A 15,894-nucleotide genomic window follows, 5' to 3' on the forward strand; every position below is an offset into this window, starting at 1 on the left:
GGAGGCAAAGGAGGGAAAAATGGAGGGAAAGAGGGGAGTGAAGGAAGAGGTCAAAAGGGGAGGGGGGGAAGGGACGACCGTGAGGATGGGACAGATTGAATATGGCAGAATCGAGGTGGGGGCAGGGTGAAATGGAAATTGAGGTGGAAAGAAACACAGGAAGCAAGTGATGATGAATGATGGGAGGAGAGAGGAGGGATGCTGAGCTTGAGGTCACGGAGGTGGAGAGGTAATGAGGTGGGAATGAGGGTGATCTCATTCCAGGATGTAAGGAATAGTGCTGTGGGTCAGAGGGTTATTGACGCCTCTGTGCCAGAGTGTGTGTGAGTGTGTGTGTGTGTGTGCACGCGCTTACCTCCTGAGACAGGTAGGGGAGGACCTGTGCGCAGATCCCATTCAATCTCTTGACTATCTCAGCCTGTTGGAGGAGAGCACAGTGGTTTATAGTATTCCATATTTTTATCACTCCCAACAAACCCAGTGAAAAAATATGTAACTCAGTTGGTTATTTTCCATCTTCCCCACCCTGTCAGCATCAAAGCTTAATAATTTTAACCTAAAAATGGTCATAAATATAAAAAAACTTTACACTGTTTCCTAAAAACTGATAGTTGTTGTAATAAACAGGAATAATTGTATATTCAGTGGTTAGAATAGAACGGTGCATGTATGAGTATCTCAAAATAAAACACACTGGGCGTGTTCATAATGAAGTAAGGGGTGGATCTGACTGTGAAATGTAGGCTCAGATCCTGGGTTATTCGCCTTTCTGAAACTTACAATGATCAAAATTTACAAAACGGACTTTGCGGTTTATTGAGTTCACCACAGCGCACAGATTGGGATTAATGACCGGGTTTTATGCTCGATGCCGTTCCAGATGCAACCCTCGCATTTATCCAGGTTTGGAACATTAGGAGTACACCTCAAACTGCAACACTACACCACCACTGTTTTATACAGTATGAAATGAGTGATAAACTCAGCGGGATATTGCTTGCAGATTTTTTATTTTTATTTTTAGCCACCACAGGTGTCTCCCCCTGGTGGCCATTAAAGAGAATGGAGGTTTAAGACAGACAACATGGGGGCGCCTACGTCCATATTTATACTGTCTATAGCAGGGGTGTCAAACTCAAATACACAGTGGGCCAAAATTCAAAACTGGAACAAAGTCGCGGGCTAACATTAATATTTATTGAAAAAAAAATCTTCCTCTAGATATAAGAATGAATCTTTTCTTATGGACTCAAACAAGTTTTGCTGAAAAACTGAATATGGAACAAGTAAAGCTTAATACTAAACAATATATATATTAGCTGTATAATACGGAGCCCCGCAGGGGACATGGGAGAAAAAAAAATTAAGACGGACTTTTGCGAGATCTCGCAAAACTAACTCGGGATCTCGCAAAACTTTTGCAAGATCTCGCAAAAGTTGAATTCCAACAATGGCGGCAGCTACTTAGTTGTAATATTACTCTTTCTGGGTAACAAAATATACTTTTAAGATATTTTGAGGCGTGAATGTAGTTGTGTAAACGTCAGATACCTGCTCGGTTTACAAGACATCACATATTTGTAAAAGTGCGCCGACGTTTTCGGAGATCTGACACACACTAGCTCGAAGCTAACGGGAGGTCGAGACCTACTACAGCCGGGAGGAACACCGCTTTCCCGGCACATCGTGCCTCGACCTCCCGGTCGGCTTCGAGCTGGCGGCCTCCGAAGCATGCGGCTAAAACTTTTGCGAGATCTCGCAAAAGTCCGTCTTAAATTTTTTTTTCTCCCATGTCCCCTGCGGGGCTCCGTAGTATAATACCAGTCGGCCAGCTCTAATAGTAATTTGGTATGGCTTCGCGGGCCAAATGTAATTAGGCTGCGGGCCAAATTTGGGCCACGGGCCAGAGTTTGACACCTATGGTCTATAGTCAAGAATTACTGGTGCAGGGGACAGAGGGAAAGGATATTCTTACTTTTCTATTAGATTAAGTCACCTAAGTAATGCTCGGTCATGAGGGGATACACTAACAGAAGGAAGCTCATACCAGCTTTGCTTCTGTCTGAGGCTGTAGAGCGACTAAACATAGGGTGGTGGTGTCTGTAGCACTTAGATATGGATTTGCTGAATGTAAAAAATGCACCTCGCTGGGTACTAATGCCTGTGACATCCACGGAGAAGATTTGATAACAGCTTTTCAACCAAAGCCAGAAAAGGTGAACAAAAACCACGCCAGGGCAAAGTGTCGAGGACAACAACTCTATGGAACAGAAGAATTCAGCATAACAGCCTCTGGCTACATAGATAAAATGTGATATCAGCTCACGGCTCATTTTAATCTTTTCATGGGATTTAATGACAGCTCAAAATAAAGAGCATCACCACACTTATCCTTTAAACCCTTGTTAAATGTGAATCGTCATTCAGCGAATTTAAGCCACACTCATCAGTATGGGAAACATCTGCTATGACCTTCCCAAACTGGAGCAAATATATCTCACACACATGCACATATATCAGATGTGACAGAATCCCTTTATTCACCTCATTAATTTAGTTGCGTGTACTTAATACGCTTCTAAAAACACTCGGACGGACACACACACACACACACACACAGTAATAATCTCCCGTACATGCACGCATACGCCGTGTTCTCTTTCACATCATGCACATTCCCTATCTTTCTCACATGCAGGTCTATTATCACATTTGGTTGGTAATCATCCAATCCATAAGAGATATGCAAAGCAGCAGTAATTGTGTTAGAGCCTAATTCGAGGCGCGAAGAGGAGAGAGAGGCTCTTCTAACAGACATTAGGCATGCAGAGCACAGTTCCCATCAAGCGCTTCACTCCTATCTGCTCATCATTACACATACAATCTCTCTGACATCTCTAAAATGTCTCTGCGGGACTCGCTCCACGCTAACTATGGCTCTGCCTCTTTTTCAGTGCCCTTTATTCTGTCTATCTTGTTTTTTTCCAACCCAGCTTTTGTCTATTCTGTTATCCCTGCTCTCCATCACCTTCTCTTCTCCCTCAGATTTTTCTTTCTGAATGCAGCCTCCTCTCTCGTGTCCGCACTTTACATTTCACTCTGCTTCATTCTGGCTTTCCTAAAGTGCTATTGGAGCACTTTTCACTGACGAAATTCTGTTTTGAGGAAGTATGGAAGGCAGAGTAAACAAACCTAACGTTACACAGACTTCCTTAGAGTGTACTGGCTTTGTCACTGCGTGGGCTCCCCTATAGTCACAGGGTCTCATGGCAAAATGTGAAATACTGATAGATTTTTTTCTCATTTATGAAAGCAAGCTGTCCTGTTTTTTGTAAGCGTGACTTTGAAATATATTTCAATACAAAGAGAAAAAGTAATAGTTTTTACGCCTGCAGCACACACATGATAACATGCTGCAGGTGGCTCCGGAGCACTAATCAAAGTGCCATCTGTTGTACTTCAACCCAAACCACGACCTTTTTCAGAACCTAGCTAAATAGTTTTAACACCTAAATCTGCCCTGAGTAGTTTTTTATCAAGTAGATTTATGATCTAAACTTGTGGTAGCAGGTTTGATTAGCTAAATCTAACCAAGTATCCAGATTGTTTAAACCTAATCAAATAGTCTAGATCAGGGGTGTCAAACTCCAGGCCTCGAGGGCCGGTGTCCCTGCAGGCTTTAGATCTCACCCTGGGTCAACAGACCTGAATCAAATGATTAGTTACCAGGTCTCTGGAGAACTTCAAGACATGTTGAGAAGGTCATTTAAATCAGCTGTGTTGGATCAAGGACACATCTAAAACCTGCAGGGACACCGGCCCTCGTGGACTGAGATTGGGGACCCCTGATCTAAACCTAACCGACTAGTCTGAATTGTCCAAACCTAATTGAAAGGTCAAGACTGTGCAAACCTAACAAAGTAGTTTGACTGCTTAACCCTAACTAAGTAGAAAAACAGGTCGACAGGAAGGCAGAAAAAGAATGCAGCTTTATTAGCCATATTCCACATTTAATCCTCAACTCAACCTTGCTTTTTTTCCAGACCCCAAAAAATGGCCTCTGGTATGAGTGGAAAATTAAGTCAAACTGTCCTCTAAATTGATACTTTTTCCTTCCTTTAAAAGGTTGAAAATATTCTTTTCATGTACACAAATGTGACCAGTTACATGACAAATCAAAAGGACTTTTTCTCCAGTTTCCATATCTCTTCAGTTTGTTATCAGATAAAAAGAATTAAAAAAAAAAGTAATGCTCACGAAACGAGGTCAAAATAATTGGCATTTTTGTTTTGAAATTCCCTAAAACTAGGAGTGGATAACTGAATCACGGCCTTTTCAGTGTCGCCACTTCTGCTTAACAAAGAGTTTCCACCATGCCGAACACGAACAACTATTCCTGCAGATGCAGCTCACCTCACATACAGATGAATCTACTCAGAATTGCCTTCATAGTTTGGTTTATGTGATGAGCACAACGAGAACCTATATACTACACACAACACAAACAGAACACAAATGCTGTCAGGAGAAGAAAAGGAGGAAAAACAGATAAACGATGCAGCTTCATTCAACACACTCCCAGTTCGATCCGCAACTCAACCTTGCTTTTCCTCACTAAGACAAAACAGAGATGCAGAGAGCAAAGAGACAGACTGCACAGAGTGGAGAGGCATTTTTTGAATCGAGTAGGACAGAGTGATCAAGAGGGAGCAATTGAATGTGTGAGTGTGAGCGAGAGAAAGAAAGAAAGAAAGAAAAACAGGGAAACAGACAGAGGAGGAGGAGGAGGAGCAGAGAGGGGAGTGAGGCTCTGCACAATAGGCCTAGACATGAATGCTCCTCGACACTCGTTTCCACACATCCCCTTCAATTTCAACTCTCTAATGGAACTAGCGATTCTCGGCACCCACTCACACTGTGCACAAAGGACGGGCGTGTGCGCGCACACAGTAACAGCAGCACACACGAGCAGAGAGACACGAACGTTTACGAACATGTGCTGGTAACATACGCGCGCACACAAAAAAACGCAGGCACATGCGGTGATGGAGTGACTGGAGGGGCCCGGGAGCGTGCGCGCTAACACACCGAAGCTCACGCTGGCTCTACCCACACACTGACATTTCTAAAAGATTGCAGACAGCCAATGGGAAAGTACATGAGCTAATGTACACGCGCGCACGTACGAAGATTGCTGGGTACACGCGCAAACACACAACTCCATTTGTGCCTATGAATTTAATCCCTATGAGATAAAGGAGAAAGGTGTGTGCGTTTGCTCAGCACGCATCGCGCTGCCCGTCTTGTGCTTCCAACCTCAGAGTTTGTGCGGGCGCATACGAGTGAAGGTCTTTAAATCATGGAAGCTGCTACTTTCATGTGTGTCTCCATTCGTCAAAGCATGCTCCCTTCTTCCAATATGGCTGTCAGCGCACGCCGTCAATCATACGACAGCGTGTGTGTGCGTTTGGGAGTGTGGATGGGCAATACCAGACGAGGTCATCGATAAGGGTTGGCCCCTTGGAGGCCCATCGCTCTCTCCTCCTGCAGGCTGAGCATAAATTACTCCCCCTGCTGCAGCAACACAAACTGATGTATGGGCCACTCCCTCACCCACGCCCTGCCTGATTGAGGGCCTTTTTTTCTCCCGTTTCAAATACCTTACTAGTTCTTACAGCACCGTTTTCACTGGATGTAAATATAAAGGCATTTTGCCAGAACCTACATCCACATAAAATGACTGCGTGATGCTCAAAATGACTAAAAACAACAAAAAAAACATGTTAATTCCTCAGCAACTGGATTTACACACAGAATTAGGTGACCTCACTCAAATGAGATCCCCAAAGGAAACAGAGATTATGTTTAATAATCACACCAACAGTTCAATAAGCTGTCGGTGCATCACCAGGAATGCACAGCTCCTTTTTTTGTCGTAAAAACACAACAAACTTTGATACTTTGTATTTTATTCAACTGAATCAATTTTAGACGTCATCTGCTACAATCCTACGATATTTAGTTGACTAAAACTAAAAGAATCTAGTTCTAATTAGTAATAAAACTAAACTTTTTTTAATCAAAAGACTATGGCTACAACTAAATCAAAAACTGCTGGGCCAAAGGTGAGGGTAAGAAGATACATCATAGATGTACTTTCATACTTTATCTTCACCACAACAGCCCAGAACTGCGTCTGCATCACTGTTGACACCGCATTCATCTATCTGTCAGCCTCCTGCTTTCCTCTTCCCTCACTTGTAAACAAAACCCTAAGATATCATCCACTTGAGGTAGCAGCTCGCTCCTGCACCCTGCAGTGGACACGCTGCCCTTTTCTGACTAAGAAGCGTGGCTTCGGAGTTTCAGGTGCTAAATTCTCACCCCAGCTGCTTCACACTCGGCTTCCGGAGCAAGTTTGATGAGTCCAAAGGAACCACACCATCCGCCAAAAGCAGAGATGAGACTCCTGAGACCATGAACGGAAATCCTAAAAAAATCCTTTTTACAAAAATTACTAGAATTATTCTAGTAATGACCATAATTTCCAAACTGAACTTGGTGTTTTAATCAGTGATGTGAAACTCATCAGGAAGGTGATCTGATGTAAATGGTAAATGGCCTGCAGTTGTATAGCGCTTTTCTAGTCCTTAAGGACCCCAAAGCGCTTTACACTATATTCAGTCATTCACCCATTCACACACTGGCGGTGGCAAGCTACATTGTAGCCACAGCTGCCCTGAGGCGCACTGACAGAGGCGAGGCTGCCGAACACAGGCGCCACCGGGCCCTCTGACCACCACCAGTAGGCAAACATGGGGTTAGTATCTTGCCCAACGATATTTGGCATGCAGCTAGGAGGCAGCCTGGGATCGAACCACCGACCTTCTGATTAGTGGCTGACCTGCTCTGCCACCTGAGCTACAGCCACCCAGCTAGGTAGCCAAGGGCCATTGCCCCATAGACATCTATACTACCAGACATACTTTTGTTAGGAAAGGAGTCGCCCCCTGCTGGCCATTAAAAAAAAATGCAAGTTTAAAGTACTTCCACATCAGCTTCACTTTCAGTTGGCACAAAGTCCATCTTTTATACTGTCTATGGTAAATCTTTGTACCAGTCACTGTTTACTCACCCGTCCCATCAAAAAACCACTAAGCTGCTCTCTGAGTATCCATGTCTGTAGCATAATAAGGCTACTACAATACAGCAATGTGGATCTGCCAGTCAAACATCAGTGAGGCACATGCAACAGGTAACTTATGGAGACATTCCCCATCCTGGCAACCAATGCATCTGAGCCAGGTTAAAGAAAAAAGAATCCTGTAACGAAGTGCATAATTCAAGGTTCAGTAAGTATTAAAAGTCTTTTTATCTGCATTGATGAGGTTAACTAACTGGCACCTCAAAGTCCAGGAAATTCTCCCAGCTGAATCGTCAGTATGAACAACAAGCAACGCTACAGGACAGCGAGTCCTTGAGACATTTTTCAATCACAGAGTACAAAATGACGAAATGTATGATTCATCTGTAAATAATAAAACAAATTGCTCTGAAATTACTACAACTTTTATTTGTGGCTCTCGCAGGTTTATCCATAACACGTATAGAGAGAGCACTGCCTGTCAGACAGCTGCTAGCCAGGTTTAGAAAAGAATTCATTTATGCAGAGGAAAGTAGCTACTTCCTACTGACAGCACAAAAGCATATTTCACTCAGATTTGGCTTCTTTGGATTTTTTTCTGTAGTATTTAAATCCACATGTCAAAGCTAACTGACAGGAAGAAAAATTCTAAACATTGGTAAAAGCAATAACAAAAAATTAGACGGATAACCCTCGGCAGTAGTTACATGACGATGGAGACGCCTCAGTTTATAGAAGCATGTTAGAAAGGAAGCCTTAAGCAACATAACACACACACACACAGGAGGTACAATAGAAACTTGATAAACATGCATGCCCCTCAGTTTGAATCCATCACATCCTGCAAGCAGAAAAGGTATCCTCCTGTGTTTCAATTTTCTTCACAAAAGCAATCTTCTGTTTATGATCATACAACAGTTTTACATCCTATGTGATGGGAATAAAAGAGCGAACTTTAAGGAGGCTAAATACAGACTTACCTGTTTGTGCATCTCGATGTTGAGCCCGTAGGACATCTCATAGTACTACACAAAGAGAAGAAGAAGAAGCTATAAAAACAAAGGCACCAAACTGTTGCCAGAAAATTGTCTGTGCAGGAGCTCCATGCTAACAATTTATCATGCTCAACTGACTGCATGTGACAAATCACGTTTGAAGCTAATGTGCATTTTGATTGCGCCACAATCGCAAATCACACAAAAATTCTGTTTCTCAGCTGGAACACTCGAAGCATCTTCAGTTTGCTTCGTTGCTTTTTTCCACCAAAAGCAACGAATGCTAATATGATCATAAAAAACATTATACGGGCCTTCTTAAATCTGAGAGATGATTCCCGAAAGGCATCATTACACTGCAGATTAATAAGAACAAGAATTCACAGGGGTACAGTAATCTTGAAACACTGCGGAAGACTTTATTCGCCTTTTCATTTTCGCCTTTGTTTTTAAGTAAACAGCTTAATAACAACCTCCGATGTTCTTTGTTCGATGTCATTTGATGTAAAACGATGAGCTGCTGAAACCGAAGCTATGACGGCACGTAAAAATAAACCGATCGACTGATTTGCATAATTAATCTGCCAGTTTGTCATTTTATCCTCCTTCTCATGTACACGCCAGCTTCCCTCATACAAATGAAATTTGCATGTATGAACTGCCAGAGAATATAAACAGTTGCTTAATTTAAAGGGCGTACTGAAGTTCTGTTTGTGGCTTACAGCTGTTTGTGTGCAGGGTGAGTTTCATTAATCTCTGCAATCATCCCACAGCAGCAGGATCCACATGTGTGCGCACGTGGAACAAGAGACGTTGCCTCATTTATTATTTAGAATTATTAATTATCCAGACAAGTCGATGTGATCGGTAACAGTCCCTTTCCTTACTTCTACACTTCAGACATGTTCACGCACACATGCAAAGAGAAGACACAAAGAGGAAGAGACACTGTGAGAGAAAAGGAGAGACAGAAGAGAAACTGCTTCTGTTGTGTGTCTGTGTGTGTGTTCAGTGTTAATGAGAGGGCCACCTTCTAGGCGTCAACCCTGTTAATCACCCACTCTGTCTGCAGGGGGACTGGCTCTGTCACTGGAAAACAAACAACACACAGATCTCTCACTCACACACACATTTTGGTCTCTCGCTTGTTGTCACTCACGCACAAACACACATGCACGCACACACAGAGTTGTTTGTGTTCAATTTCACACCGGCTCGCTCTCGTAAGTGAATGCACGTGCACGCGCGCACGTGCACGCGCACTAAAACATAGCTCCGTAGCTGCTTGTGCCCACGCGGAAGCTCCCTAAAGTAATTACAGCGCTGGGGAAATGGAGGTGCTGCCGCTGGCTGGGGGAGTGGGGCAACCTGATATGCTATTAGAGGAGGAGTGGGGAGGTCGTAGTGGGGATACAAGACTCGGCCTGCCACTGATGGAGTGGAAGTGCGATTGAAAGTGCGCGTATGTGTGTGCGTGGCTGACTGTGTGTGCGTTCGAGTCAGAGTGGGCGAAGGAGGCTGTTTTGGCAACACTGCGTTCACAATTCAATTTTACAGGTTTTATTTCAGCTGAATCTGAAGATGGCTGCACAATTACATCAGCATGTATCCAATAAGGGCTGTGCACATATTAAAAAAGACAAATACATTTTAAGCCAATGGTAACAAACGTGTAATTTATCTCAGTTAATCCAATACAGCGGATCTACAGAAGGGTGATAAAGTGAAGGAAATATCTCAACACTTGACCTCTACAAACGAGGAGATCCAGTAATTATTTTGGGGAAGGTGTCCCCCTGGAGGAAAGAGCAACTGCAAATCAATACAAATCCCTTCTGAGGCATCACCTTTATCCTATAATGAAAATTTTCCATACTGATGGGAGTGGTGTCTTGGCAAGTGATGCCAATTCTTCATCAACTCTTTCCCCATAAAAACGACATCTCCTGTACTCTTAATGATGAGTTTTGACACCTCTAATAGATATAGAGATAGATATAGAGATAGATATATAGAGATAGATAGATATAGAGATAGATATAGAGATAGAGATATAGAGATAGATATATAGAGATAGATAGATAGATGTGGTTGGATGACTATTAGAATGGGTTACACTTTTTTCCAAGGGTTGCTCCAGTAAGCTACACAGGCAGAGATCACTCTCACTAACTTTTGATGCACAACCAGTCATTTTGATCTAAAGCAGTCATGGTGGAAAGAGTTAAAAAGGTAAAGAATGCTTTAAATAATTAAGAAAATGTGATTCTTTTGGAAAAGCATGATTACTTCCCTCCAGTAGAGATCCAGAGGCTTGCGAAATAAATGCCAAGACACTCCAAAGCTGTTCTGGCAGCACGTGGTAGTCCCACTCCTCACTAAAGCCGTTTTCACATAAAAACTCCGAAACCTTTTGGCAGAATCAGGTCAGGGCATCATCTGCTCTCCTTTCTCACATGTATCGATGGTGCAGCGGTTAGCACTGTCACCTCAGAGTAAGACGATCCTGTGTGAAGTTTGCGTACAAACCCTGTATGTGCTTCCTCTCAAAGACGTCCATGTTAGCTTGACTGCTTTCTTGCATTTGTGCAGAACAATCTTGTGTAAGAGTGATGTGTAAAAAAAAACAAAACAAAAAAAACAAAAAACTAGTTTAGAGTTTATTGGCTGGACTATTGTAATTCATTATTATCAGGTTGTCCTAAAACCTCCTTAAGAAACCTCCGGTTCATTTAAAATGCTGAAGCGAGAGTACTGGCAGGGACTAGGAAGAAGGAGCATATTTCTCCCATACTGGATTTTCTTCATTGTTAAATCCAGAATCAAATTTTAAATTCTTCTCCTCACATTTTGAATAATCAAACCATCTTATCTTAAAGACCTCATAGTGCCATATCACCCCAATATAGCACTTCAGTCTCAGTCTGCTGGTTTACTTGTGGTTCTGAGGGTACTTATAATTAGAATGGGAGCCTTCAACTTTCATCACATTTCCTATGATGGCTTATTTCTTCTAAACACACCTCTTATAAATATGTGTTGCACACCACTTTGTATTTAAAGGTGGCTGTCCCTGCCTGAGCTCGCCGGGGGTTTCTTCCATTAAAAGGGTGTTTTTCCTTCCCACTGTCGCCAAGTGTCAGCTGATTGTTGGGGTTTTCTCTCTATTGCTGTAGGATCTTTACCTTACAATATGAAACACCTTGAGACGACTTCTGATTTTGCCCTCTCTAAATTAAATTAAACTGAACTGAAATTAAACGTGGCTGCCAGTCTAAAGCACAGCTGGCGAAAGTGATCCATGTTCTCACTTCTGGAAATGAGGCTGCTGCCTGAGTGAAGTGCAGGAAAATGGCACAGATCGGATGACGGGGCGATGTCAGACATTTGCATTCCCAATTCCACCTCAGGCTCATAAAAAAGCTCAGGGTTTTAGTCTGTGTAACCCTGAGCCAGGACCACTATACTGAAACTTGGATTTCTGTTCTATGTTCTTAAGACCAGGAGCACAAGACCCCTTTTAATCTATAGAGAGAACACATATAATATTGATTAATTTAGATGCAGCAAAGAAGGAGCTGAGGTGGAAATGCATGTGTGAGATGATCAGCTGGGATTGCAGATAAGTTGGTCTACCCGCTAGCCTCAATACTGTAGCTTTTTTTAAAACTGTCACAGATCTCTAGACAACATTTTATTTCTTCTTTTAAATCTGTAACAGGGTTGGACGTAAACTATTTATTTATTTGCTGGCTGCCTTTTTTTTTTTTTTTTTTTTAAAGTTGTTTTATTTCCCAGACCCAATTACATGTTTATAAAACAACTGGTGCGTTCACTGTTATATATGGTTTTAAACTGTTCAGATTCAAGCATATTGCACTTTTATGCCCCTCACATTTTATATATGAAGCTTGAGTTTCAAATAAAAAATGAAAGACCTTGTAACAAAGAATCAGAACTCCTCAGCAGACTCTGGAAACACTGCAAAGTGCTACTTGTCTGGCATTTTCTCCTAAAAGTGTCCATGTTTCATTCAGCTGCGCATTTCCTGTCTCACTGTTTTCCAGCACGATAGCTATAAGATGCAGGCTGAAGAAAAAGCTGCCTCATATTCTCCTCCTCACTAAAGTTAGACATGTGCAGTTAAGCAGGATTTACGCTCTGTCTGAATTGCATGTCTGATGGTCAGATAGCGTTAGAAACCCCTTTCACCAGCATCCTTCCTGACATTTGATAGTGGGTGACACACACACGCACACAGACACACACACACACACACACACAGTAATGTTCTAAAGCCGACATTCACACCCGCTTCATGCCTTGCACAGGTGAGAGAGAGAAGCCAGGGATCTTACTCAACTATTTGTTCTATTTTTCCAATGTTTCCCTGGAAAGTCTTATCCCAGTTTTTACATAGTATCACATCAATAGAAAGTTTTAAATGGGGCTTATTTTGCAAAATCAATGCTTCCATGGCTTTTGCAAAATAATTACATCTACCAATAGGGCTGTTCGATATAACGATATATATCGGATGACGATATAAAAACGTCTATCGTTTCATTTTACGCTATTGTTTGTTTCGTGGTGTCGCAAAATAAACTGTTTACGGCAATATTTTTTCATCGTTTTGATGGACACTGTAGTGGCTATATTAATTTATTAAAGTTCTCTCTTTCGCTTATATTTTATATAACCACACTACGGACGGACAAGCGCCTGTTTTTATGCGTTGTCGTTAGCAACAACGACGGTAACACCATCGTGTGTCCGCTTGTTTATGTTCCACATAAACCTTTCACAATAAAGCTCAAGATCCTGTTGAGACTTTTCAAAATAAACTGAATCACGTGAAAGAGCAGATTATTTACGGATGAGAATTAAAAAAGAGCCGCCAGGTGCTAAAAAATAAACCTTAGACTCAAATGTTAGAACAGGCTTTTCCCCGCAGCACGCCGTGTAATAAATACTCACAAAGAAAACGGCGCCGTTACAACTTATGTCTAAAAATGTATCGTTTCATGCATCGGTTAAAACACTCGACTCCAGCTACATGACGCGCAGCTGGAAACACTTCCCGCAAGACGAGCTGCCCGAGATTCACAGAATTTACAGAAAATGTTACATTTTTGTGATTTATATCGTTATCAGGACGATAGATGTCTTATATGGGGATATGAGATTTTAGTCATATCGCACAGCCCTACCTACCAAATAGAGAAAAAATCATTCCCCTCTTGTAACATCAAAATGGGGAAAAGCACCACCTATTACCAAATCTAGTAACTTGAGTAACTTGTTGGCGTCTTCACACAATCCAAAGGCAGGAATGTTAAGTTTCTTGTTGATTCTTGATTGGCCACATGTAAGATAGGGAGTTCATGTGGTTGCAAACATCCAGAGTGAACCTTGCCTTTTGACCAGTGTCTGCTGGGACTGGCTCCAGCCCAGTTTTCCCTCCTGGATGCAGTATTCTTCTGAACGATAGATGCATCCAGTCAGAAGAAGTAGAAGATGTGGAAATGGGAAGCAAAGTTTTCTCAAAGTTTGCTTCAGAACGTCTGACATCTCTTGACGTGTAATCTGGGAATCTCTGAGCTCCTGCACTGATATATTATTGAAACTGCAGTAAAGACCAACCCACTCGAGTATCCTGAATCAGTGTGTTTCTGTTTTAAGATGTCCAAAGTGCAGCTATCACATTAGAAATAATGAAAGACAGAAAGCTAAACTTTCTGCTAGCTTTCCTTTCTTGTAGCACCAGTGTTCCCTTGTGCTTATATTCAACATATAAGCAACATATGATCTGGTCTTCTTAACAAATTTAAGAAGCACTCAGTTAATCAATTTTGTGCAGAAGAGTCAAAATATACACTCTGTTACTATTATATGCATTTTATGTACCTTTTATGGGCTTGCAGACAGACTGATAAAGAAAGTCTAGCTTAACAATGGAAGCTGATAACCACTGCTGTGATACCCATTATCTTAAACAAGAGTTTTAGGGGTTCAGATCCCGGACGAGCCCCCAAGCCTGGCTATTTAATGTAATGTAGCACCAAGCTGCTAACTTGTACCAAAGCTGACTCTTGTTAAGCAAGAAAGGTTCAGTAACTTCAGTAAAAGCAGGAAAAAACATCTGTTTATAAATAGACACAATGCTGTGACATTAAAGACTTACATTATCTTGTTAAAAGTTGGTACAATATAGGACTTTGAAGTGGTCCTAAGAGATAATGATCTGTCCCTTAGTCATTTAAAAGCAGGACCACAACATTTAAGGGGATAGAAACTACACAGAACACTCAAACTGAGCTTTGCTTCCATCAGCCTTTGAATTACCCATTGCATGTATGCAGCCTTGTCTGGTTTCTGTCTTTTAAAGTGTCCTTTAAATTGATTTAGCACATGCATCACAGAGTCACTGAGTGAACTGGAGGCAAAGGAGCACTCTTAAAAAGAAAAAAGAGATGCTTTGGTTAACGTTGCCAAAAAAAACAGAGCAGCTGAAAGTTGTATATCACTTTGTAATGCCTCACAAGCTGATCAGAAAAATACCAAACCCTAATGAAAACTTTGTGCTGATAATATCAGCCTGCAGGCTACTAAACAGTCTGTAGAACATTTTTCTGACTATAAAAGTCATCATGTCCCTTATTAATTTGTGCAGCTGCGTTTCTTCAAAACATTTAAATGCTTAAATCAACTATTACCTATAATCTGGATAAATCACTGCAATTACACAAAGAAAAAACACACAAATCAGAATTTGCTGGGTTCTGCAACACACTTTAGTAAGAGTTTCCATTTTTTTCTGAATTTCGTGGCATCGGTTTTTCATTAAATCTGTTTTACACGACTGTGCTCTTGTTTCAGGGGGTTTGTGCTTATGTGCACAAGGACGACAATGCCCGAGTGTGTGTGTGTGTGTGAAACTGTGTGTACACGTCTGCCTGAAAGATACACAGAGGAATTGTGTGTTTGTATGTGTCTGCTGCCCTGCTGATGGTGGAGAGAGCAGTGCGGCAGCGCAGATGAGATGAGATTAAAGCCAGTCAGAGGATCAATTAGAGGCAAAACATCAGACGGCTACACAGCTACGGCCAGCAACAATGAGATTAGCCCCGAGGTGGAGCAGAGAGCAGGCAACCACATCTGTGTGTGCATGTTTGTGTGTGGATGTGAATGTGTGGACAGAGACAGAGAGATGGGGGGAAAAAAGAGGAAATGAAGGGGGCTGGGGGAGGCGAGTAACACATACATTAACTACAGAAGCAAAAAGGAACAAAGCATGAAAAATTCTGGCTTATTTCAGTTCAGGCTTTGTTTTTAGGGAACATGATACCATCATTTCAATCATGTTAAGTGTCTAACAGGGCTACAATCAACACCAGTCAGCAACTGGATTTGATTGCACTGCGTACTTTAGGGTTTCACCAACATGTCCTTCAAACTGAACTAAAAGAAAATGTTTTTACAGATATCCTAATTTGAAGGATGGCATTATCTGTCTGTGCCAAAATTGTGCAAATCACGGCTGGAAAAAATTACATTTTACGATCCATTAGCACGGCAAAAGTTTTGTTTGCTCACGTAGTCCAATCTCCTCCTGCTGCAGGCTTCGTGGCTCTGTAATAACATCACCCAACTTCCTTCTTTGTTCGCTGACAGACAACAGCCTTTGTTCCAGCAAACACTAAAGGGACATGTCGCTTGATCATTAAGGCATGCTTTTTCAGGGCATTTGCCGAA

At 41.9% G+C, this 15,894-nt stretch overlaps 1 protein-coding gene across 2 annotated transcripts in view; it reads right to left on the reverse strand.

Moving 5' to 3' along the window:
- tle5 (TLE family member 5, transcriptional modulator) overlaps positions 1 to 15,894 on the reverse strand; it is a 52,943-nt gene that overhangs the window by 3,138 nt on the left and 33,911 nt on the right. For both annotated transcript variants that reach the window (XM_085152411.1, XM_085152410.1), the window contains exons 4-5: positions 8,125 to 8,169; positions 356 to 418 (exon numbers count right to left, since the gene is read on the reverse strand). In XM_085152411.1, the coding sequence (XP_085008537.1) occupies positions 356 to 418; positions 8,125 to 8,169 (108 nt within the window). The remainder of the gene's footprint in view (positions 1 to 355; positions 419 to 8,124; positions 8,170 to 15,894) is intronic.

Source organism: Neolamprologus multifasciatus, chromosome 23 (assembly GCF_963576455.1).
Source record: "Neolamprologus multifasciatus chromosome 23, fNeoMul1.2, whole genome shotgun sequence".
In the NCBI taxonomy this organism is placed as follows: domain Eukaryota; kingdom Metazoa; phylum Chordata; class Actinopteri; order Cichliformes; family Cichlidae; genus Neolamprologus; species Neolamprologus multifasciatus.